Source organism: Dendrobates tinctorius, unplaced genomic scaffold (genome assembly GCF_039654945.1).
Source record: "Dendrobates tinctorius isolate UK_male_01 unplaced genomic scaffold, ASM3965494v1 ptg000021l, whole genome shotgun sequence".
Taxonomy (NCBI): Eukaryota; Metazoa; Chordata; class Amphibia; order Anura; family Dendrobatidae; genus Dendrobates; species Dendrobates tinctorius.
The window spans coordinates 35663684-35687301 of NW_027361689.1; the positions used below are offsets into that span (position 1 = coordinate 35663684).

A 23618-nucleotide genomic window follows, 5' to 3' on the forward strand; every position below is an offset into this window, starting at 1 on the left:
TTGTTGAGCCAAGACAGGACAGAAATATTCCTTTATGGGGTTATCAACCATATGACGCCCCTCGACATGATTTACGGCATTGTCTCACCCAATGCACTCGGCAGCCGGGCAGAATAAAGGGGAACAAAAGTCTTGGCACCGACATCAAGTAGAATAACCGTATAGGAGATAAGGACAGAAACCAGCAGATAATCAAGAAATCCAACGAGGGCTGAAACTCGGCTTATCGCACGGCTGATGGCGCCCCAAGGAGGTCACCGCTCCGAATACAAGCAGTGAGATTCCCGGAATCCAGAATCTGATTATCCAGAAAGGCGGATTGGTTTCCAGTACAGAACTGGAACAATAATTATGGATTTAACAAGATCTAAGCAAACAGGAAATTTCTAATTGTTGCAATTCTACGAAAATAAAAGTGGGGGAAAAGACCCTCACCGATGAGTGAGTTATCAGCTATCCTGTGGATAAGACCCCGTTTAAGGATAAACAGTGAAGATGAAAAAAAAAAAAAAAAATTTCCTCTAAAAGAAAAACATGAAATTAATAAAATGACTTATTTAAATTAATGCAAAATGTACTTCATTCATTTAAAAATATATAATTTAATTTTTTTTAAAATTACATTAATTTTATTATATTTAAAAAAGTTACGTACATTTTAAATTAACTTAAAGTTTTTTTTTCATTCTATTTAAATTAATGTAAAATGTATTTATTTCATTTCAAAATATTTGTTTTATTTTAAATTTAATTCTTAAAAAAGTGTTTAATTCATTTTATTTAATTTATTTTCTTTAAAAATGACATTTATTTTATTTTAAAATGTATTTATTAAATTTAACATTTTTATTTTTAGATAAAAATTAAATTGTTTTTATGCTATTTAAATGAATTGAAAATGTATTGTTTATTTCCTGTAAAAATAACCTTTTATTTAAAATATAATTCATTAAAAAATGCATTTTATTTTTTAATTTAACCCCTTTCTGACTAACCCGTCCATGTGCCCTGGGACTTAATTCCCATGGACAGGATAGTATGTCATACGCGAGCAGCCGCGCTCACGGGGGGGGGCGCAGCTGCTGGTGGCCTGGTGTTGCGAGTTCATTTTCCCCTTCACTACTGAGGCCCGAGGAACTCCCTCTTCTGGTAATGAAAGGTAGTGAGCCTGATTATCAAACACCTGAGTCTGATGATGATGACTGGCTGAGTGGAGTTACTGACTGGATATAAGGCTGCCAACGCCCTTCTGCCCTGCGGGTGATTTCTCTGTGGGATCCTTGGAGACCAGTCTGAATTCCTGCTCCTCTAAAGCTAAGTTTTCTGCTCGGCTTTTTGCATTTGTGCTTAGACTTTGTTTTGCTTTGTTTTTCTGGATTTCTGCCATTCCCTGCTGGGGTGTGCTGAATTCCTTTAGCTCTGTCTTCTGAAAATACCTGAGTGCTGATTTAGTTTTTGAAGCCTAGCTGCTTCAGGGTCTTTTTCATATCAGCTTGTTGGCTTATGTCTTTGATAGGGTTTTGGCAGATTGCAGACAGCAACCTTCCTTTCCTGTTCTGTTTAGCTAGCTTGGGCCCCATCGTTTGCTCAGCCTATCTTTCTATCTGTGTGAGTTTTTTTTCATCTTGCTTCACCGTCATTATATGTTGGGGGCTGCCTTTTACTTTGGGGTCTGCCCTGGGGCAGTTTAGATTTCCTTTTCTGTCTTTAGGCTATTTAGCGCTCTGGCTGTGATCGAGGGGTCTAGGGCACCGTAGGAACCCCCCACGGCTACTGCTAGTTGTGTTGATAGGTTCAGGGGTCTGCAATCTGATAGTTGCCAACTTCTCTGGTTTTCTGGACGTAGCTTCTATTTTTGTGTCTGCCTCCTACGGTGACTCAATCATAACAGCCTGGTGTCAGCTGATTATCACAGCTGACACCCGGCACTATGTGCCAGGAGCGGTCACGGACCACTCCTGGCACTTTAACCCCCGGCACACTGCTATCAACCATGATCGCAGCGTTCCAATGGCATAGGGAAGCATCGTGCAGGGAGAGGGCTCCCTGTGTGCTTCCTTGAGACCCTCAGAACAATAATAATAATAATAAATTTTATTTCTATAGCGCCGACATATTCCGCAGCACTTTACATTTCAGAATGTGATGTGATCACGTTCCGAGGGCCTCCTCCCTGCAGGCCCCCAGATCCAAGATGGCTGCGGGGTCCTTCTGGGTCCTGCTGGGAGGTGCCTTGTAAGTGCTGCTGAGAGCAGGCGCTGAGAAACCTCCTGCAGTGCCTGTCAGATCGCTGATCTGACACAGTGCTCTGCAAAGTGTCAGAACAGCGATCTGATAGAATACAGTGTTGTCCCACACTGGAACAAAGGAAAAAAGGAAAAATATTTTTAAAATATTCCAAAATAAAGAAAAAAAAAATATTGTTCCAAAAAATACATTTCTTTATGTAAATAAAAAAAAACAATAAAAGTACACATATTTAGTATTGCCGCATCCATAACGACTCGCCCTATAAAACTGTCCCACTAGTTAACCCCTTAAAAAAAAGGCAAAAAAAATGCTTTATCATCATACCACCGAACAAAAAGTGGAATAACGCGCGATCAAAAAGACGGATATAAATAACCATGGTACCGCTGAAAACGTCATCTTGTCCCGCAAAAAACGAGCCGCCATACAGCGTCATCAGCGAAAAAATAAAAGTTATAGCTCACAGAATAAAGCGATGCAAAAATAATTATTTTTTATATATAATTGTTTTTATTATGTAAAAGTGCAAAACATAAAAAAAGATATAACTGAGATATAGCTGTCATCATACGGACCCGAAGAATAAAACCGCTTTATCAATTTTACCACATGCGGAAAACGCCCCCCCAAAAGAAATTCATGACCTGCTGGTTTTTGTTCATTCTGCCTCTCAAAAATCGTAATAAAAAAACTATCAAAAAATGTCATGTGCCCGAAAATGGTACCAATAAAAACATCAACTCGTCCCGCAAAAAATAAGACCTCACATGACTCTGTGGACCAAAATATGGAAAAATTATAGCTCTCAAAATGTGGTGATGCAAAAACTATTTTTTGCAATAAAAAGCGCCTTTTAGCGTGCGACAGCTGCCAAACATAAAAACTCGCTACAAATAGTAAATCATACCCCCTTTATCAACCACTTAGTTAGGGAAAAATAAAATAAGAAAAGTATTTATTTCCATTTTCCCATTAGTGTTAGTGTTGGGGCTAAAGTTAGGGTTAGGACTAAAGTTAGGATTAGAGTTAGGGTTAGATTTGTGGTTAGGATTATGCTTAGGGTTGGGATTAGGGTTAGGGGTGTGTTAGGGTTGCAGTTAGAATTGGGGGGTTTCCACTGTTTAGGCACATCAGGGGCTCTCCAAACGTGACATGGCGTCTGATCTCAATTCCAGCCAATTCTGCTTTGAAAAAGTCAAATGATGCTCCTTTCCTTCAGAGCTCCGCCATGCACCCAAACAGTGGTTTACCCCCACATATGGGGTATCAGCATACTCAGGGCAAATTGTACAATAACTATAGAGGTCCAATTTCTTCTGTTACCCTTGGGAAAATAAAAAATTGGGGGCAAAAATATTTTTGTGTAAAAAAAAAATGATTTTTTTTATTTTTTATGGCTCTACGTTATAAACTTTTGTGAAGCATTTTGGGGTTCAAAGTTCTCACCACACATTTAGATAAGTTCCTTTGGGAGGTCTAGTTTCCAAAATGGGGTCACTTGTGGGGGTTTCCACTGTTTAGGCACATCAGGGGCTCTCCAAGCGTGACATGACGCGCGCAGACCATTCCATCAAAGTCTGCAATCCAAAAGATCACTACATCCCTTCCGAGCCCCGACGTGTGTCCATACAGTAGTTTTCTCCCACATATGGGGTATCAGCATACTCAGGACAAATTGGACAACAACTTTTGGGGTCCAATTTCTCCTGTTACCCTTGGGAAAATAAAAAAATTAGGGACTAAAAGATCATGTTTGGGGAAAAAATGATTTATTTTATTTTCACGCTCGGGTGTTATAAACGAGAGTTTAAAGTTCTCACCACATATCTAGACAAGTTCCATGGCGGGTCTAGTTTCCATAATGGGGTCACTTGTGGGGGGTTTCCACTGTTCAGGCATATTAGGGGCTCTCCAAACACAATTTTACGTTGAAAAAGTCAAATGGCGCTCCTTCCCTTCCGAGCTCTGCCATGCGCACATATGGGGTATCGGCGTACTCAGGACAAATTGCACAATAACTTTTGCAGTCCAATTTCTCCTGTTACCCTTGGGAAAATAAAAAAAAATTGGACCTGAAGTAATTTTTTTGTGAAAAAAGTTAAATGTTCATTTTTTTTAAACATTCATAAAATTCCTGACCTGAAGGGTTAATAAACTTCTTGAATGTGATTTTGAGCACCTTAAGGGGTGCAGTTTTTAGAATGATGTCACTTTTGGGTATTTTCTATCATATAGACCCCTCAAAGTGACTTTAAATGTGATGTGATCCGTAAAAATAAAATGGTGTTGTAAAAATGAGAAATCGCTGGTCAACTTTTAACCCTTATAACTTCCTAACGAAAAAAAATTTGGTTCCAAAATTCTGCTGATGTAAAGTAAACATGTGGGAAATGTTACTTATTAAGTATTTTGTGTGACATATCTCAGTGATTTAAGGGCATGAAAATATAAAGTTGGAAAATTGTGAAATTTTCAACATTTTCACCACATTTCCGCTTTTTTCCACAAATAAACACAAGTCAGATCATGATAGTGGTAAAATTTCTTTGAAGTACAATATGTCACGAGAAAACAATGTCAGAATCACCGGGATCCATGGAAGCATTCCAGAGTTATTACCTCATAAAGGGTTAGTGGTCAGAACTGTGAAAATTGGCCCAGTCATTAACATGCAAACCACCCTTGGGGGTTAAGGGGTTAAAATGTGTGTGTGTGTGTGTGTGTGTGTGTGTGTGTGTGTGTATATATATATATTTAAAAATGACAATTTATTGAATTTAAGATGCATTTAAAAAATACATTTTTTTTTTATTTAATTTAAAATGTATTTTTTGTATTTAAAATTGACATTTTATTATTTTATTTAAACTAAAATGTATTCACTTAATTTAAACATTACATTTGTTTAAATTATTTTAATTTAAAATGTATTTATTTATTTATAGAATTTAAAAATGGCATTAATTTCTGACTAACTCTCTTAATCTGTTGGCCCTCACTGAAACCTGGATTCAGGATTCGGACTGTCTCCCCTGCTGCCATTTCCTATGGTGGCTTACAATTCACTCATTCCCCGAGACCCACAAACAGACCTGGTGGTGGAGTCGGCATACTCCTGTCCCCACAATGCACCTTCCAGGTCATCCCTCCAATTATTATTATTACTATTATACATTTTTATAGCGCCATTTATTCCATGGCGCTTTACATGTGGAAAAGGGGCAAATATGGACAAGTACAATAAACATGAGCAATACAAGACACACATAAGTACAGGAGGAGAGAGGTCCCTGCCCGCGAGGGCTCACAGTCTACAGGGAATGGATGAGGATACACTAGGAGAGGGTAGAGCTGGTTGTGCGGCGGTTCAGTAGACTGAGGGTCACTGCAGGTTATAGGCTTGTCGGAAGAGGTGAGTCTTCAGGTTCTTTTTGAAGGTTTCCATGGTAGGTGAGAGTCTGATGTATTGAGGTAGAGAATTCCAGAGTATGGGGGATGCACAGGAGAAGTCTTGTATGCGGTTGTGAGAGGAAGAGATAAGAGGAGAGTAGAGAAGATCTTGGGAGGATCTAAGATTGCGTGTGGGTAAGTAGCGGGAGACCATATCACAGATGTATGGAGGAGACAGGTTGCGGATGGCTTTGTATGTCATAGTTAGAGTTTTGAACTGGAGCCTCTGGACGATAGGAAGCCAATGAAGGCCTTGGCATAGGGGAGAGGCTGGGGAATAACGGGGAGACAGGTGGATTAGTCAGGCAGCAGAATGTAGGATGGATTGGAGTGGTGCCAGAGTGCTAGAGGGGAGGCCACAGAGTAGGAGGTTGCAGTAGTCGAGACGGGAGATAAGAGCATGCACTAGTTTTTTTGTGGTGTCATGGTCAAGGAATATGCAGATCCGGGAAATGTTTTTGAGTTTGAGACAGCAGGAGGAGGCTAGGGTTTGGATATGTGGCCTGAAAGAAAGGGCAGTGTCGAGGATCACCCCGAGGCACTGAGCATGCGGGACTGGGGAAAGTGAGCAGCCATTGACATTGATGGATAGGTCTGGTGGAGTGAGATGGGGAAAGATTATGAATTCTGTTTCGTCCATGTTCTGTTTTAGAAAGCGAGCAGAGACGCTGAAATAGCGGACAGATATTGTGGGATTTTGGTCAGTAAGGGTATGTGCACACGGTGCGGATTTGGCTGCGCGGATTTTGTAAAATCTGCAGGTAAATCCGCAGGTCAAAAGACCTGCGGATTAGCCTGCGGTGTTTCATCTCCACAATGGAGATGGCAAAACGCAGCGGAATCCGCAGAAAGAATTGACATGTCAATTCTTTCTGCGGTTTTGAAACCGCAGCAAATCCGCGCGGAAAAACCCACACCGTCTGCACTGCGTTTTTTTTTTCCATAGGTTATAAAGGTACTGTACAGTGCAGCAAAAACTGCACCATGGACCTAGTAGCGCCCCTCACCCTCAGAACTTCCAAGCACAGAGTAAAACAGCCCTGACTCACATCGCAAACTCAACTTCTACAGCGATGCTCTAGGAGTGCTGAAGACTTATGGAGGAAAACACACACCAGACGACTTCATTCACTTCGAATTTATGTTAAGAACCTATAACTCTGCCCTTCACCTCTCCAAGCAGACCTGCTACACCACCCTGATCTCCTCACTATCCAACAACCAAGAAACTTTGACACCATTCACTCCCTCCTCAGGCTGAAAGCAGAAGCCCCTATCACAGATATTCGTGCTGATAACCTGGATTCCCACTTTATAGAGAAAATAGATAACATCCGTCAGGAAGTCCGTTCCTAACCACCAAGTGCTGTGACTCCCATCCCTACTTGCATTTCCCCTGGCTCACTCACTACATTTGATCCCATCCCAGAAGAAGTCGTCTCCAGAATCCTCTCCTCTTCTCGTCCCACTACATGCACAACCGACCCCATTCCCTCACATCTCCTCCAGTCTCTCTCTCTAGTCGTCACAACTCACCTAGCTATAATCTTTAATCTCTCCCTCTCCTCGGGCATCTTCCCATCCTCCTTCAAACACTATCAATTCTCCATTATTAAAGAAACTCGCTCTCGACTCATCCTGCCCAAAAAACTACAGACCAGTCTCCAATCTCCCCTTCATCTCTAAACTTTTGATGCGCCTAGTCTACTCCCACCTTACCCGTTACCTCGCCACACATTCCCTCCTAGACCCTTCAGAGTCCGGCTTCCGCCCCCTACATTCGACAAAAACTGCCCTCAAAGTGACCAATGACCTTCTAACAGCAAAATGTAACGTTACCACTCTCTGCTCATTGTTCTCAACCTTTCTGTAGCTTTCGACACTGTTAACCACCATCTCCTACTCTCTAGGCTCCAGTCACTAGGCATTAAGGATACTGCCCTCTCCTGGCTCTCTTCCTATCTCTCTGACCGCTCCTTCAGTGTTTTGTTCTCTGGCTCCACGTCATCTCCTCTTCCTCTCACTGTCGGGGTACCTCAGGACTCAGTCCTTGGCCCACTTTTCTCTCTCTGCATGGCCCAATTGGACAGACCATCAGCAGATTTGGCTTTCAGTATCATCCTTATGCCGATGACACAAATATACAGGTCATCCCCTGACCTTACCCCGCTGTACTACAGAACGCCAGCGACTGTCTGTCCGCAGTCTCAGGCATCATGTCCGCCCTCTATCTGAAACTCAACCTCTCCAAAACTGAACTTCTACTGCTCCCGCCATCTACTAACCTCCCTAAATCTGACATTTCCCTCTCCGTGGGTGGCACCATAATAACACCCCAGCAACAGGCGCAATGTCTGGGTGTTACATTTGACACAAATCTATCCTTCATATCCCATGTACAATCTCTTGCCCGCTCTTGCTGCTTACACCTAAAGAACATCTTTAGAATCCGCCCTTTTCTCACCATGGAAACAATATCTCTGCAAACGACTTTCGACTAACCTCTGCCCTAATCCGTACCTCCCACTCCTGACTCCAACACTTCTCCCACGCTGCGCCAATCCTCTGGAATGCTCTACCCCAGAAATTAGGACTATCCACAATTTTCATAGTTTTAGGTGCTCCCTCAAAACACATTTGCTCAGAGCGGCCTATCACGTTCCCTAATCAAAGTCATTTTATGTGTAAGTGTGCGTGTGTAGCCCATTCACTATATCCATCTATCCCCCTCAAGATGGGTGGACCATCATTGTAAATACACACCTGTACTTTGTATCTCCCCCACCTCATTGTAGATTGTAAGCTCTCACGAGCAGGGGCGGCTTATTTTGCTTTAATAATTGTATTGTTAACTTTGTTACTTATGACTTGTGTTTGAAACGGTTAGGCTGTGTGCCCACGATGCGATTTTTAAGAGTTTTTGCCGCGATTTTCAACGCGAAAACGCTGCGAAAGTTTAAAAATCTTGTACAGAACGCACCCTACGCATTCCGCACATGCTGTGCTAATGCTGCGCTTTTTTCCGCGGTGGAATCGCATCGCGGAAAAAAAAAAAAAAAAAAAAAAAAAAAAAAAAAATCGCAGCATGGTCATTCTTTTGTGTGGAATCGCAAAGAATTGCCACGATTCCGCACCCATAGGAATGCATGAGAACCGCTTACTTCCTGCATGTGGCTATGTCCACCATGCGGGAAGTTAAGCGTCTCATGTGCGGTTGGTACCCATGGTGTGGAGGAGAGGAGACTGTCCTCCAGGCCCTGGGTACCATACCCCTGAAAGAAAAAAAAAGAAGAAAAAAAAAAAAAAAAAAAAAAAATCGGGGTATATTTACCTTCCGGCGACGAGCAGCCATCCCGGGCCTCAGCGTTCCCAGTAATGCCTTGCGGCAAGGTCCTCTGATGACGTAGCCTCACGTGACTAACGGTCTCGTGAGATCGCTACAGTAACGCAAGACCAACGTCATCACAGGTCTCGCAAGGCATTACTGGGAACGCTGAGGCCCGGGATGGCAGCGCGGGACGCCGGAAGGTAAATATACCCCGATTTTTTACATTCTATCTTTTACTATTGATGCCTCATAGGCAGCCTCAATAGTAAAAACCTGGTCACACTCGTCAAACACTATGTTTGACGAGGGTGACCAACCTGTCAAACACTTTCCAAGCGATGCTTCAAATCGCTTGGAAAGTGCTTGAATATCGCACGTGAAAGTCGCGGCAAAAATCGAACATAATCGCGGTAAAATCGCGCGGAAAAAAACACGCAATTTCTGGGAAGGAGTCCGGTTTTCAGTGTTCGGATTAAAACGCTACGTGGGCACATAGCCTAAAGCGCTGCGAAATATGTTGACGCTATATAAAGATTATTAATTTATTTCATTAAATTTAAAATGTATTTATAACATTTTAAAATTACATTCAGTTTATTATTTTTATATTTTATTATTTTAGCTTTAGAACAGCTGGGTGCAAAAAGTGAGCTTCAGGTGCCTGGTTAATCTAAGGAGCAGGGGATGAAGCCCCTGTAGATGTAGGATAAGACCCTGAGGGTAAATAGACATAGGTCAATGGGTCATAAATGGATCTGAGGACCAGCCCAGCTCATTGACCTTCTGTTCTCTGGAGGAAATAAACAAACAATTCTTATCTAGAGGAAAAGTGTCCTGCAGCCTGGGAACATAAAATATATCACCCAGGATGAGCCATCAGTGGAGCCACATTTACACAGTTCTTCCTTTAGAGTAGATAAAGGGGCTCAAAGAACAAAAAAAAAAAAAAAAAAAAATCAAAATGTATGTTTTGGGGTTATTTTGAGACCTGTTCTTATTCACAGCCCCAAAATGCGTCAGGGGATTATGAATGAATGGTCTTAAGGTACTGTCACACTTAGCGATGTACCAGCGATCCCGACCAGCGATATGACGCGGTCAGGATCGCTGGTACATCGCTAAGTGGTCGCTAGTGAGCTGCCACACAGGCAGATCTCACCAGCGACATAGCTGGGGACGGGGGTCGCTACTTACCTGTCACACCAGGCGATCCTGCGTCCTCCCGCCCTGCTCCACGCTCGTCGTCACAGCAGGAAGCGCCGCAGGAAGCAGACGACGAGAAACGGTCCTGAACGTTCTCGCGCAATCAGCGATAACCAGCGGGGGAGCCGGTCGGAGGTAAGTATCAGACACAGAGATATCGCTAGCAATATCGCTATAACGTCACTAGTTATAGCGATATTGCTAGCGATATCTCTTAGTGTGACAGGCCCTTTACTGGGAGAAAGTGACCAACTTCTCACCTGGTGCCTGCAAGTCAGAATGGAAGACGTGTGTATGTAGGACAGGCAACACCTCGTTTGGGAAGGGGTTTACAACAATTAACATTAAAGGTCTATTAAATAATGTGAATGATTAATGCTCTGCATTACTGCAGATCCAGATACTCAGGTGCCGGCCAAGGTCTCCAGTCCATCCTATTCTCACCAGAGGTGGCAGTTGCTACATTTAAGGGCCCTAGAGTTATTGCCAATCATGGGGTCCAAATTGTCAGACTACCACTTATCTAACTTTGATGACATTCAATGTGATTTGCCCCTTAGAGAGACGTGTATATATATTAATGTGTGTATACACTCCCCCACATTATTAATGGTCTTCTGAGGAACATTCTGCGCTGAATGCAGTTGGGCAAATCATCAAGATCCACTGCTGTCAGTGCCTTTGTAATTGCCACCAATGACGTCCCAGATGTTCTCGATGGGAGACAAGTCTGGAGACTCTGCAGCCATGGGTGCATGTTTAGGCCACATAGGCTGCTCAGAGTAGCACCAGCAACATGTGACTCATTATGTTGAAAAATGCTTCCTCAATCTATAACCAAATCAATATAAATCACACACGAGAGCAGACTGTCAGTTATCACGTCTCTCCCCCTTTTACTTACAATAAGCTCTGGCTGCAGATTCTCGGGGAGATCTATGTCCGGTCCATAGATCTGAACAGCTCATTTACACATTAAGAAAATTGTAGATTTCTCCATCGTAAGACATCGGATCACAGATATCAAGGTATCATTTTATTCAGCTTTCTATGACCCACATGGCCATATAGCTTAGGAGGGTTGATACTACTGATTTATTCCCTTTAAGCCCCTGGCTAAAAGATTGTCAGCAAATAAAATAATCAGACAGCTGTACACCTGTATACAGGTAGATCAGGTCTGTAGAAAGGTCACCAAGTAACTGCTGATCACATGCTGCGGGGACACATTGTCCAAAAGCATTGGAAAGTAGCAGTAAAGTTAAAAACAAAACACACAAAAAAAAATACTAACAGGTCTTAATAGTTTTGTATTTTGTCACTCCTGGGAGGGGGACTGTTGCTCACCTAGGAAAGATGGTGGGTTATATATTGAGACCTCTTTAAAAGCAGTAAATAAATTATGCAAATTAGCTCTTCAAAGGGAAGGAAACCTCTTATATTCCTCCTGTGTTTGTTTTTAAATACCCTTTGGATTGACTAACAAAAGTATCTCCCTAGAGATCCTGCTGCGGCTCCAACGCTCCTCCCCCGCTAGTGCTACAGGATGGACACAATGGGGATATTCATCAAATCCCTCTAATTCTTAGACAGTCCGAAAATGTTTCCAAATTTATCAAAATGGTTCATGCTGTCTGATAAATCCATTTACAACCCCAATTCCCAAAAAGACGTGTCACTGTAAAACAAAGAAAACCAGAACACATTTATTTGGGAATCTCTTAAAGCCATATCTTATTCAAAGCAGAACACAGAACAGATCAGAAGGTGAACGTCAGACATCTTTCCATTTCGTCTGCAAAAATTAGCCGTGTCTGTCTACCTTTGTGTATCACCCCCTCTTTTTAAGGCTAGTTTCAGACTAGCGTTCGGAGGCGCAGCGCCGCCGCTGAACCCCGCCTCCTCCGGTCAGCTCCTCCTCTGATCGTATGACACTGCATGCAATCAGCGTACCCTATAGTTAGCGCCGTGCTGCATTTTTGAGTGCTCAGCGCAAGCGCCGGCAAAAGCGTACCAGCGCACGACCAGCGTACCCAACGCTAACTATAGGGTACGCTGATCGTATGCAGTGTCATGCGATCAGAGGAGGAGCTGACCGGAGGAGGCACAGCCAGGGGCAGAGCTTAGCGGCGGCCCTTCGCCGCCGAACGCAAATCTGAAAGTAGCCTAATACAGGCTAAGTGCAGAGACAATGGCTGGAGTTTTGGGAGAGGAACATTGTCACATTCTTGTCTGATGTCGGATTCTCGCTGCTCCACAGGCCGGGGTATTTGCCGGATGTCTTGGTTTTTCGTAACACCCCAAATTTTTTTTTTTTATTGGTGAAAGGTCTGGACTGCAGGTGGACGGTTCTTCACCCGAACTTTTGTTCTGTAGTTGTGATGAACACAGTATGTGGCTTATCTGAAATAAACAAGGTCTTCCCCGAAACCAACATATTCTTCATTGAGATAACATCTTTCTAAAGTGCCTACAAAATGTGGAAGCTGCCCATGCCTTAGGAATTGTCACCCCAAACCAGAGATGCAGAACTGTGCACGACAAGCTGGATGGTCCCTCCGCTCGATAACAAGCTGGATGGTCCCTCCGCTCTTGAAAGTTCAGGGCATGGCATCCATGGTTTACATAAAAATAATTTTTTTTAAATATCAGAACAGGTTTCCATTTTGCCACAGTCCATTATAAATTAACACTGGTCCAGGGAAAATTGCAAAAGGTCTGGATTGGGTTGATATATGGCTTCTTCCGTGTGATTGCATTTGTAGATTGCAAGGCGACTGACCATCTTTGCTTCCGAGAGCCTCTGCCTCTCTAATATGTTGTTTGCATAGGCTGTCAAATGGCTTTCAATGTGAAGTTAAATGGAATTAATATCCAACTTCTGATTTGGGTCCTATGTTCTTTTGTAAATAAAATATGGGGATAAGACTGAGGATTTAGAAGTCTCTGGTCTTCACAATTTACACCCATAATAAGACTTTAAAATCCACATTTAAACAATTACTTTATACCAGTATTGTGCACCATACTTGCATGTTAAACTACGTTACCTAGTCTACAAAGTACAAAAAAAAAAGTGTCTAAGACACAATAAGTGCTGAAACAGGTTTTTTTTTCTGTGCAAATTACTCCATAGTTTGCCAACTATAACCCAATATTGTGAAGCCTGCACCACTTTATCTTTGCCGTAAGAAGTGCCTTTAAATAGGAGCTTTAAGCATCGCTCTGTCTGAAATGGATAAACAAAAAGGTACATTAATCTGACCCAAAAGAATTAAATGACCATCAATCAGCTTCATTAGGCACTTCCTAATCTTAGTTGGCCCTTTCAGCAGACAACCATGATGCTACTGAATATAAAACACTATGAAAACATCAATATTACCACCATACGAGTGACCATATAGTGGTATATACCAGTGCAGACTGTATTCTAGTGACTCATAGGCAACATCATTTCTGATGCGAGTCATCCACTGAGAGGAGACTTAATAGCTGTCTACAAATATCTAAAGGGCTGTCACATTGTAGAAGGATCAACTTTATTCTCATTTGCACAAGGAAAGACTAGAAGCAATGGGATGAAACTGAATGGGAAGAGACACAGATTAGATATTAGAAAAAACTTTTTGACAGTTAGAGTGATCAATGAGTGGAACAGGCTGCCACGAGAAGTGGTGAGTTCTCCTTCAATGGAAGTCTTCAAACAGAGGCTGGACAGACATCTGACTGGGATGATTTAGCGAATCCTGCTTTGAGCAGGGGGTTGGACCAGATGGCCCAGGAGGTCCCTTCCAACTCTACGATTCTATGATTCTATGATTCTATGAAGTCTTTTCCATCAGGCCCAGACCATTACGATGGCTTCTTTCAGCCCATACCATTAGGACTTCTTTCATCCCCAACTCATTAGCAGTTGCGACAGACATTTGAGTGTCTGCCCAAAATGGGCATTTGTTGACAACTGGGGGGGCCCCCTTCCCTGACAACCCCCGTGTCAGGGAAGGATGCAAATAAATCACAACAATTAGAAAAATACTAAGATTTTCTCTTTAAAACCTATTTACACATATAAACATGAAAACTCTCACATGCATTTCTGCAAAAAAAAAAAAAAAAAAAGAACCAAAAAAAAAATCAATTATAAGTTCGAGTCTCTGGTCCGCAGCAATAAACCTAGCTATTCCTTACTTGTTCTAGGTCAAATAGATAAAATCCAGTAGGACAATCTAGACTTTTCTAGAATATTCAATGGGGGGGGGGGGGGAGAGGAGTATCTAGGTTCACATTCAATAGGATGCAGGTGACATTTGCCGTTCAGGCCTCCAGTAAAACTGAGTGTCGTTTTTAGGCAGTGTTCACACACGCTGGTCATGCTGCAGCTTTTAACCACAGTACCCTTGTGATTTTTCTATAGTTTCCCTGCACCTAATTTTGCAAGGAAACCTTAACATCGGTGGTTAGAAGCCGCAGTATGACCACTGCCTTCATGAGACCTGTAGACATGGCCACCCAAATATCCAGAGCTAGCAATCTGGGAGAAGAGGATTTCTTGTAGACTTATAAGTAATGGGATTATTTTAATTTTTTTTTTTTTTTTATTATTTTTTTTTCCAGGCACAAAATTCTTTTCAACTGAAGTTGTAAAAACTATATTGCATCAAAGATAACTTTACATCGCATGTTATATTACAGTATTGGTGTATCAAAAAACAAAAACAAACGATGAAGGTGGTCCTGGAAGGATTGGAACAGAACAGATATATGCACAGCACTACCTTGACACATGGGGAGAAACTGGAGATTAGGTCCGTGTAAGGTTTTCCATATGCTCAGTATACAAAATTCTGGATTACGGGCCACGTGTGCAGAAGGTTAGTGAAATTTTACCTTCCCAAAAATCTGATTATTAGGGCAGTCGAGGTTTCTTCTTGATGGTGGTGACCTCTGAGACAGTTAGGACTTCACCTGAGTGATTGAAACATACTAGTTGCCGGGAAACGCCAACAACAATCGTATCCATAGCAACCAATCTGTCTCTCAGGCTGTCAGCCAGATTTAGTAATGTCTCTCAGGCTGTCAGCCAGATTTAAGTAATCAGATTTTAATACGCGTCAGTGTAGATGGAAGAAAAAAAAAATAAAAATCTAATCTCATGTCACCGAAAATTCAGCCCATACCATTAGGACTTCTTTCATCCCCAACTCATTAGCAGTTGCGACAGACATTTGAGTTCTCACATTTCCAGCCCCCACCACCTATTCCTAACTACCACACAAACACCCCGCATCCTGCACCCATATACAGTTTAGAGTCTGTTGCTGCCCAATTTGTCACAATTTCTGCACTTGAATTGTGTGGCACAGTGCCCTCGAATACTGTACTTTAGAAAGAATAGCCCTCGAAGAAGTGGCTACAGAGAAAATTCCACTAAATACACTGCTCAAAAAAAATAAAGGGAACAGAATATAACTCCAAGTAAATCAAACTTCTGTGAAATCAAACTGTCAATCAGTGTTGCTTCCTAAGTGGACAATCAATTTCACATGCTGTTGTGCAAATGGAATAGACAACAGATGGAAATTGGCAATTATCAAGACACCCTCAATAAAGGAGTGGTTCTGCAGGTGGGGACCACAGACCACATCTCAGTACCAATGCTTTCTGGCTGATGTTTTGGTCACTTAAATGTTGGTTGTGTTTTCACACTCGTGGTAGCATGAGACGGACTCTACAACCCACACGAGTGGCTCAGGTAGTGCAGCTCATCCAGGATGGCACATCAATGCGAGCTGTGGCAAGGTTTGCTGTGTCTGTCAGCGTAGTGTCCGGAGGCGCTACCAGGAGACATGGACGGGGCTGTAGGAGGGCAGCCACCCAGCAGCAGAATCGCTACCTCCACCTTTGTGCAAGGAGGAACAGGAGGAGCACTGCCAGAGCCCTGCAAAATGATCTCCAGCAGGCCACAAATGGGCATGTGTCTGCACAAACGGTTAGAAACAGACTCCATGAGGACGGTCCGAGTGCCCGACGTCCACAGATGGCAGCGCTCTGTTTCACTGGTGGTAGTGAAAAGGGCCTCTCAGGGTTGTGAGCAAGTGTGATGCGACATCAGTCACTTAGTTCAGGGTTCCCCAACTCCAGTCCTCAAGGCCCACCAACATGACATGTTTTCAGGATTTCCCTTGTATTGTAGATGATGCAATCATCACCTGGGCAATACTAAGGAAATCCTGAAAACATGACCAGTTGGTGGGCCTTGAGGACTGGAGTTGGGGAACCCCGATTTAGTGGGCCAAATCCTCTCAATCCCTGTGCCCATGTGGTCAAGGGAAGTCTTGTGTAAAACTGCATCAAAAACTATCAAAACCAGTGACGTTACAGCGATATCGCTATGTGTAACGGGGGCTTTACCTTTGGCTAAGAAACATCCACAGCGCCCAGAAAAGGTTTTTCCAAAGTAAAATTTTATTGCATTTTACCCTTATAATATGTTACAGAAAACTTGTTTAAAGAGTCACATGGTACAAAAGTTGTAGGTTCCTTATAACATTGCTATGGTATAAGAGTGCAGCAGCGTCCAGCCAGGATCTGGGCAGTACGGAAATCGGAACCTGTGGATTGTGACATGTCATAAAGGCACGGTCTATACGTCAAGCAGACTGTCAGGCACAACTTTGTTTATTGCTCCTTTGTCGTGCATTTATCCCTGAGTTGTGAGCCCTCATTACTGCTTTATTGTGATATGTCATTTGCCATAAACTCTTTCCAGCTGGCCATACACATTAGATAAAAGGTCAGCTAAAGAAATGACCAATCCTCTTCAAATTGAGCCTCCTTTCAATGGCAGGTGACAGCGTTAGGAGGATTGGGCATGTTGGATTTAAACATGCCCCATCCCCCCCCCCCCCCCCCCCCCCCCCTTCTTCCCCTTGCTGAAATCTCTAATGTGCACGGCTAACTTGTGATAATCGTATTTTCCCATCCAATCTTAAATTGGGCACGAAGAGACGTGGGTGGGGGGCACGGGGGGTACCAGTTGGGGTAGGCAACATGTCTTGTTCCTATTCCTACTAATTAGGTCCGTACAGGAGCAGGACTCCTCCTCAGGCACTGAACCCCCTACCCTCATCTCTTCACAACCAAATGAAGAGTGGACCGATAGCGACTAGTGGAGTCCAACAACCATTATAGCTGTGGCCCAAAATGGGCATTTGTTGACAACTGGGGGGGTGTCAGGGAAGGATGCAAATAAATCACAACAATTAGAAAAATACTAAGATTTTCTCTTTAAAACCTATTTACACATATAAACATGAAAACTGTCACATGCATTTCTGCAAAAAAAAAAAAAGAACCAAAAAAAAAAAAATCAATTATAGTGGAGTCTCTGGTCCGCAGCAATAAACCTAGCTATTCCTTACTTGTTCTAGGTCATCTAGATAAAATCCAGTAGGACAATCTAGACTTTTCTAGAATATTCAATGGGGGGGGTATCTAGGTGCACATTCAATAGGATGCAGGTGACATTTGCCGTTCAGGCCTCCAGTAAAACGGAGTGTCGTTTTTAGGCAGTGTTCACACACGCTGGTCATGCTGCAGCTTTTAACCACAGTACCCTTGTGATTTTTCTATAGTTTCCCTGCACAATCACCTAATTTTGCAAGGAAACCTTAACACCGGTGGTTAGAAGCCGCAGTATGACCACTGCCTTCATGAGACCTGTAGACATGGCCACCCAAATATCCAGAGCTAGCAATCTGGGAGAAGAGGATTTCTTGTAGACTTATAAGTAATGGGATTATTTTAATTTTTTTTTTTTTTATTATTTTTTTTCCAGGCACAAAATTCTTTTCAACTGAAGTTGTAAAAACTATATTGCATCAAAGATAACTTTACATCGCATGTTATATTACAGTATTGGTGTATCAAAAAAAACAAACGATGAAGGTGGTCCTGGAAGGATTGGAACAGAACAGATATATGCACAGCACTACCTTGACACATGGGGAGAAAGTGGAGATTAGGTCCGTGTAAGGTTTTCCATATGCTCAGTATACAAAATTCTGGATTACGGGCCACGTGTGCAGAAGGTTAGTGAAATTTTACCTTCCCAAAAATCTGTTTACTAGGGCAGTCGAGGTTTCTTCTTGATGGTGGTGACCTCTGAGACAGTTAGGACTTCACCTGAGTGATTTGAAACATACTAGTTGCCGGGAAACGCCAACAACAATCGTATCCATAGCAACCAATCTGTCTCTCAGGCTGTCAGCCAGATTTAGTAATGTCTCTCAGGCTGTCAGCCAGATTTAAGTAATCAGGTTTTAATACGCGTCAGTGTAGATGGAAAAAACAAAATCTCTTGAAAACACCATAACAGAACTAATCTCATGTCACCAAAAATTAAGAATTAACCCATCGATGACAAACATTTTATCCAGGTCATATGTTACCCCCCCCCCCAAAAAAAACCCTGTGTAGAACATATTTGTAGTAGTGTTTAAGAACTTATTCCAAAGAGCAAAATTAAAAGTACCCTAGAAGCAGCGTTGCATTAGTCGTACAATCAGAAATGTCATGGGAAGGGGTTCAGATACCCGCCCCCGGTGTAACAGTTCTGCAAAGTTTAGGGTTTCTGAAATGTTAAAAAAAAAAAAAAAAAAAGGGTGGGCATAAACTCTAACATTGGCACTGCATACTCCGAAGGGAGGAGAACATAACAAAAAACACTGAACAAACGCTCAACAGCAAACAGCTCAGTAACGCTAAAAAAACAAAACAAAAAAAAAACAAAAAAAACAAGGACCAGTTGACAGGCTAGTGCAAGAAGATATGGATCGTGGAAGAAGGAAGGTGCACGTTCGACCGCTGATATTCGTCAGATTATCAACTGAACAGACTTATAAACCAGTGAATAAATAGTTGTGGCAGTTTAAAGCTTAACAAAAAGAAAAAAAAAAAAATAAGTAAAGCCTCTGGGATGGATCGGATGCACATTTTTGCAGAATCAACCTCAATTGTTTAGTGACGGGAATGTAAGGAATTGGGAATGTAACACTTGGATTTTAAGTGCTATGGTGGAGTTAAACTGGATTTTGAATACCTTTTTGGATTGGGGGTGTAAAAAAAAAAAAAAAAGGAATATTTATATCTATGTACAAGCGAGGCATAGGAGATGTCAGCAGAGGAAGGCGTGGAACGATTTGCGTTGAAGGTACCCAGTCGAGATGTGCTCCATGACAACGTACCGCAAGTAGTCTCTAACTCGCATGTGGACAACAAAGTCCTCCTCTATGTTATAAAAGAAAAAAAAAGGCACGGTGCTGTGAAAAGGCACGTTGAAGGCTTTCTCCATAAATAACGTCCAGTAGTCGTCCTTTGAAATAAAAAAAAAAAAATAAGAAAAGGCCACAGAGCAAAAGCTGTGGCTGGAGAACAAAGAAGTAGAGGCAGATCTCACAAGCGGAAGCAAAGAATTGCAGGACTACGCGTAGAACTCCCTCTGTTCCCTTGGCTTCTGATATCCCCCGTTGGACTGTTTTGGTTCTTCCAGAGAGTAGCTGCCTTCATCTTTCTTTTTCATCCTGTACAGTACAAACACAACCAGGGCGGCTGCGAACACCAAACCGGCCACTCCACCTGCGATGATTCCTAAAAGGCAAAAAAGGTTTGAGATCAAGCATGACATCAAAAAGGCCTAGAGAACAAAGGTGATATCAGCTCAAACATGGAGGACACAGCTATTTGAGGCATTACGTCACCTAAAAATGTTGTATTTGCGAGAAAACAGATCTATCAGGACGCTCTCTCTCTAAGATCAGCCAAACACTGTGATGCTTTATTATAGAACCAAGTTTTACCTGCAAGAAGTTCCTTCCTTTCCATGATCCCATGTGAGGCATCAGAGCTCCCTTCGTCAGAGTTCCCCTCTTCAGAGGACGGGTTCATCCTGCCTTCATTGAGGACCGAATTTGTCGATTCAAAAAATATATCCTAAAAATAAAAAATAAATAATTCATTGACATATAATCTGTTGCTGGGCAATTGTTGGCATTTCCAGAAGACCAACCTACAAAGTAGACCTCGGTGGAACCAGACCTCCACTGAAGCATGAGAATATGTCCTGCATGAGGTTTTGTTAGGGAATATAACTCCTGGTATTGCCGTGGGCCAGCTAAAGTGGCATAAACAGAGGAGATTCCAAAAAGCGGCACAAACCTCAGCTTTCTGGGAACTACATAAATTTTAAGTACAACAGGCCAAGAGCCCAGAGCAGGGGTGAGCAATATTACACGGACAGTCATCTGACAGCAGACGATGGCCAGACACTGATGCACCCATAGCAGGCGATCACTGGAGGTCTGAAAAAATTGGATCCATGATCAGTTGGCCAAAAACCACATACTTAAAAGGCATTGCGTAGACTAATACAAAATTGCCCTGGATGCTTTATAAAGGTGTATTAGTTGTACTTAATTTCATTAACTCACTGAAGTGTCATTTGCAGTCCTGGGTCTCATTACTTCCATCTGAAGCTTGGCCACAGATTTCCATCAGCTATCAGATGTGCTTGCAGAGGTTGGCTATAAGGCCCATTTCCAGCCAGGACTTTTATAACGGTTTACTTCAAATGTAACTAGCAAGGGCTTACCTACGAAAATAAGGCCGACAGCCAGCTCCCCTGCAAGCACATCACCGACGAAGAGCACACAGGGCAAGTGAAGAGTGAGTGTGAGTGGACATTAGAAGCCCTTTCCTCCCAAGTTGTATTAATATTTTAGACATAACTAGCTAGGGCAGTTTTTATTCAGCAGGACAGCCTCTTTATCCCTAATCACCAATAAAGCCCTTATAAAAAGACTGAATTCTAGCCTGCCGCCACCCATTTGTGAAGAAAAGCTACATCAGCAAGACTTGCCTCATCTGCTACCCCCGATGGTCCTTCTTCCTTAGAGTCAGAAACCTCATCGTTTTCATCAAATGGACTCCTGGAGACGTTATACTGGGCTGTGGTGCTGGTGAAGTTGTCGTTTTCTGTGTCCTCGGGGATGTGTTCATCTTCACTTATCACTGGGACAGCCGTTGTGCTTCTACCATCGGGGACATGGACTCGCCTGCCCTTCGGATCTGATGTGTGGACTACATGAGGCTTTTCTGGCTCAGCAGACATGGTGGCAGTTACATGGTGATGACCATCGGGAGGGTGTTCATCCTCAGAAACCGTTGTTGCTCTCTCTCCTCCTTCGGCGTTACTTTCAGGTTCAACCGGGTCAGACGCCTTTGTAGTTTCTTCTTCCGTAACACCTAACTCAACAAATGGAGTTGTTGTAGTATGATGAGGATGATGATGATGATGGTGGTGGTGGTGATGAGGATGATGATCTTCTTGTGTGCGAGACTCTTCAGCCACAGTTGTCGTAATCAAGGCCGGTAGATTGTTTAATGGATCCACGGCAGCTTCTTCGTTATCCACATAGGTACTGGTTGCCCCAGAGGTGGTTTCTTCATGAAGGACACCTTGCTTGGCCAAGTCTCCTACAAAAGTGGTCAGCTCCTGGGAAACATGATGTAACCCAGGCTCTGTATCAGGTATGTGTGTTGTAGTTTGTTCAGGCAGATCAACTGCAAGAAGAACATCTGTTGTGTCATCATCATCTCCACCTGACTCCGAAGGAAGAGTTGTACTAGACGTGGTTGTATGATGGTGCGGATGATGATGATGATGATGGTGGTGGTGGTGTTTCTTGGCGTCAGTTTCTTCCTGCTGGAATGGAGGAGACGTTGTGGCTTCTTTCGTGGTTACTTCTGAATCACCAGTATCTACAGCTATGGGGTCTTTAAAGTAATCACTGGGGGATGTCGTTGTTTCCACAGACTCTGTGGTGTCTTCAGTTTTAGTTTCTTCCTTTTCCACAATCTCCGGCTCCTGAGCTGCTGTAGACCCTTTCACGGTGGGCACCAAAGTCGAGATAGACGTAGTAAAGACCGTTACATCCTTAGACTCCGACTCCACAAAGAAGGCTATAAAAAAAAAAAAAAAAAAGAAACAAAAACCCAACACAGACGTAAACCATGATACAGTTTTACTCTTAACCGATGAGGTAAGAAAAGAAGACTTTAGTCCAGTAGGGTTAAACACCAACGTGCAGCCGCCGTATCATGATAAACCTAGGCTTCTTATACTCAGGATTAAAATTTAATGCCACGTACAGAAGAAAAAAGAAAAAGAAAAAAAAAAAAAAAAAAAAATCAATATGGGTTCAAGAAGCAGAAAGTGGATGGCGAGATGTTAGTGGTTGTACTCATGCTGGATGGCAACTTTAGCCCCAGGGATTTTCAAATCACTGGCTAATAGTGACTGTCTTAAAGGGAATCAGAGAAGGTTTTAACTATATAATCCAAGAGCAGCATGATATAGGGGGAGAGAGCACGATTCCGGCAAGGTGTAACTTACTGATCTGAGTATTGTTGTCTCAATAAAATCAGTGTTTTATCAGCAGAAGATTATCACTACAGGACTAGGTGTCTCTTGCCTCCTGGTCCAACCACACCCCCAGCACCGATTGGCAGAATTCAGGGTGCAATCAGCAATGGGGGGGCGGGGTTATGCAGAGCTCAGCTAAATTGGCAGCATTGAAAACTGATTCTATCAATGCTGCTGCACCCAGTAAACTAAATTACATCCCTGGAATCAGGGTCTGTGTCCCTACATCATGCTGCTCTTAGATTCCATGGAATCTGTCAGCAGGTTTTTCTTTCACTATATAAATACCAGCTCAAATGAAAAAGCAACATTTTCACCCTTTTAAAAGCTTTTTTCCCCCTAATAGGAAACAAAAGTAAATCTGCTCTCACCATCGGATCCTGATCCAGAAAAATCCTCATCGTCCCCAGAACCATCAAAGTCGTCAGGAAGAGGAACAGTTTCATCAACCTAAGAAAAAAAAAAAATAGCAAAGAATGGGAACGACGTTTTAACCAACCCTTGAATAATATTCAGTAGAGAGCACTTTTTAATCCAAGAGACCAACATTAAACACCAAATATCCACTGATCGGCGAGAACATAGACCAATACTGGTTTGGTTCGCACATCTGTAGGTTATTGGCAGCAGAGCCTTTAAAAGAGGTCTTTTAAATGGAGGTGCAACCTCCCAAAAAACTGAACTTGTCTCCAAATTCCCCATCCAACTCATTATCTATGGGATGTGCTGGAAATCATAGAGGAAGCCTTGTCATGTTCCTCCATTACTGAAGAGAGTCATTTTTTGCAGTTTAATTAACTGGACATTATCCTTTTGAAGGAGACACTACCATTAGTGAATACCACTGCCGGGGTACTGGGTCTGTACAGGTGTGGGTAGATAGTGTCAGCTCCACATGGTACC

At 42.6% G+C, this 23618-nt stretch overlaps 1 protein-coding gene across 2 annotated transcripts in view; it reads right to left on the reverse strand.

Moving 5' to 3' along the window:
- Positions 1–16680: 16680 nt before the first annotated feature.
- The window catches only part of SDC1 (syndecan 1), a 39006-nt gene continuing 32068 nt past the window's right edge, over positions 16681–23618 (reverse strand). Inside the window, exons 2-6 of one of the 2 annotated variants that reach the window (XM_073568287.1) lie at positions 23087–23165; positions 21150–22252; positions 20092–20224; positions 19692–19882; positions 16681–19607 (exon numbers count right to left, since the gene is read on the reverse strand). In XM_073568287.1, coding sequence (XP_073424388.1) covers positions 19716–19882; positions 20092–20224; positions 21150–22252; positions 23087–23165 — 1482 coding nt within the window. In that variant the 3' untranslated portion in view covers positions 16681–19607; positions 19692–19715. Of the gene's footprint in view, positions 19883–20091; positions 20225–21149; positions 22253–23086; positions 23166–23618 lie in introns of both variants that reach the window. The other variant, XM_073568285.1, reaches the window with a different exon arrangement.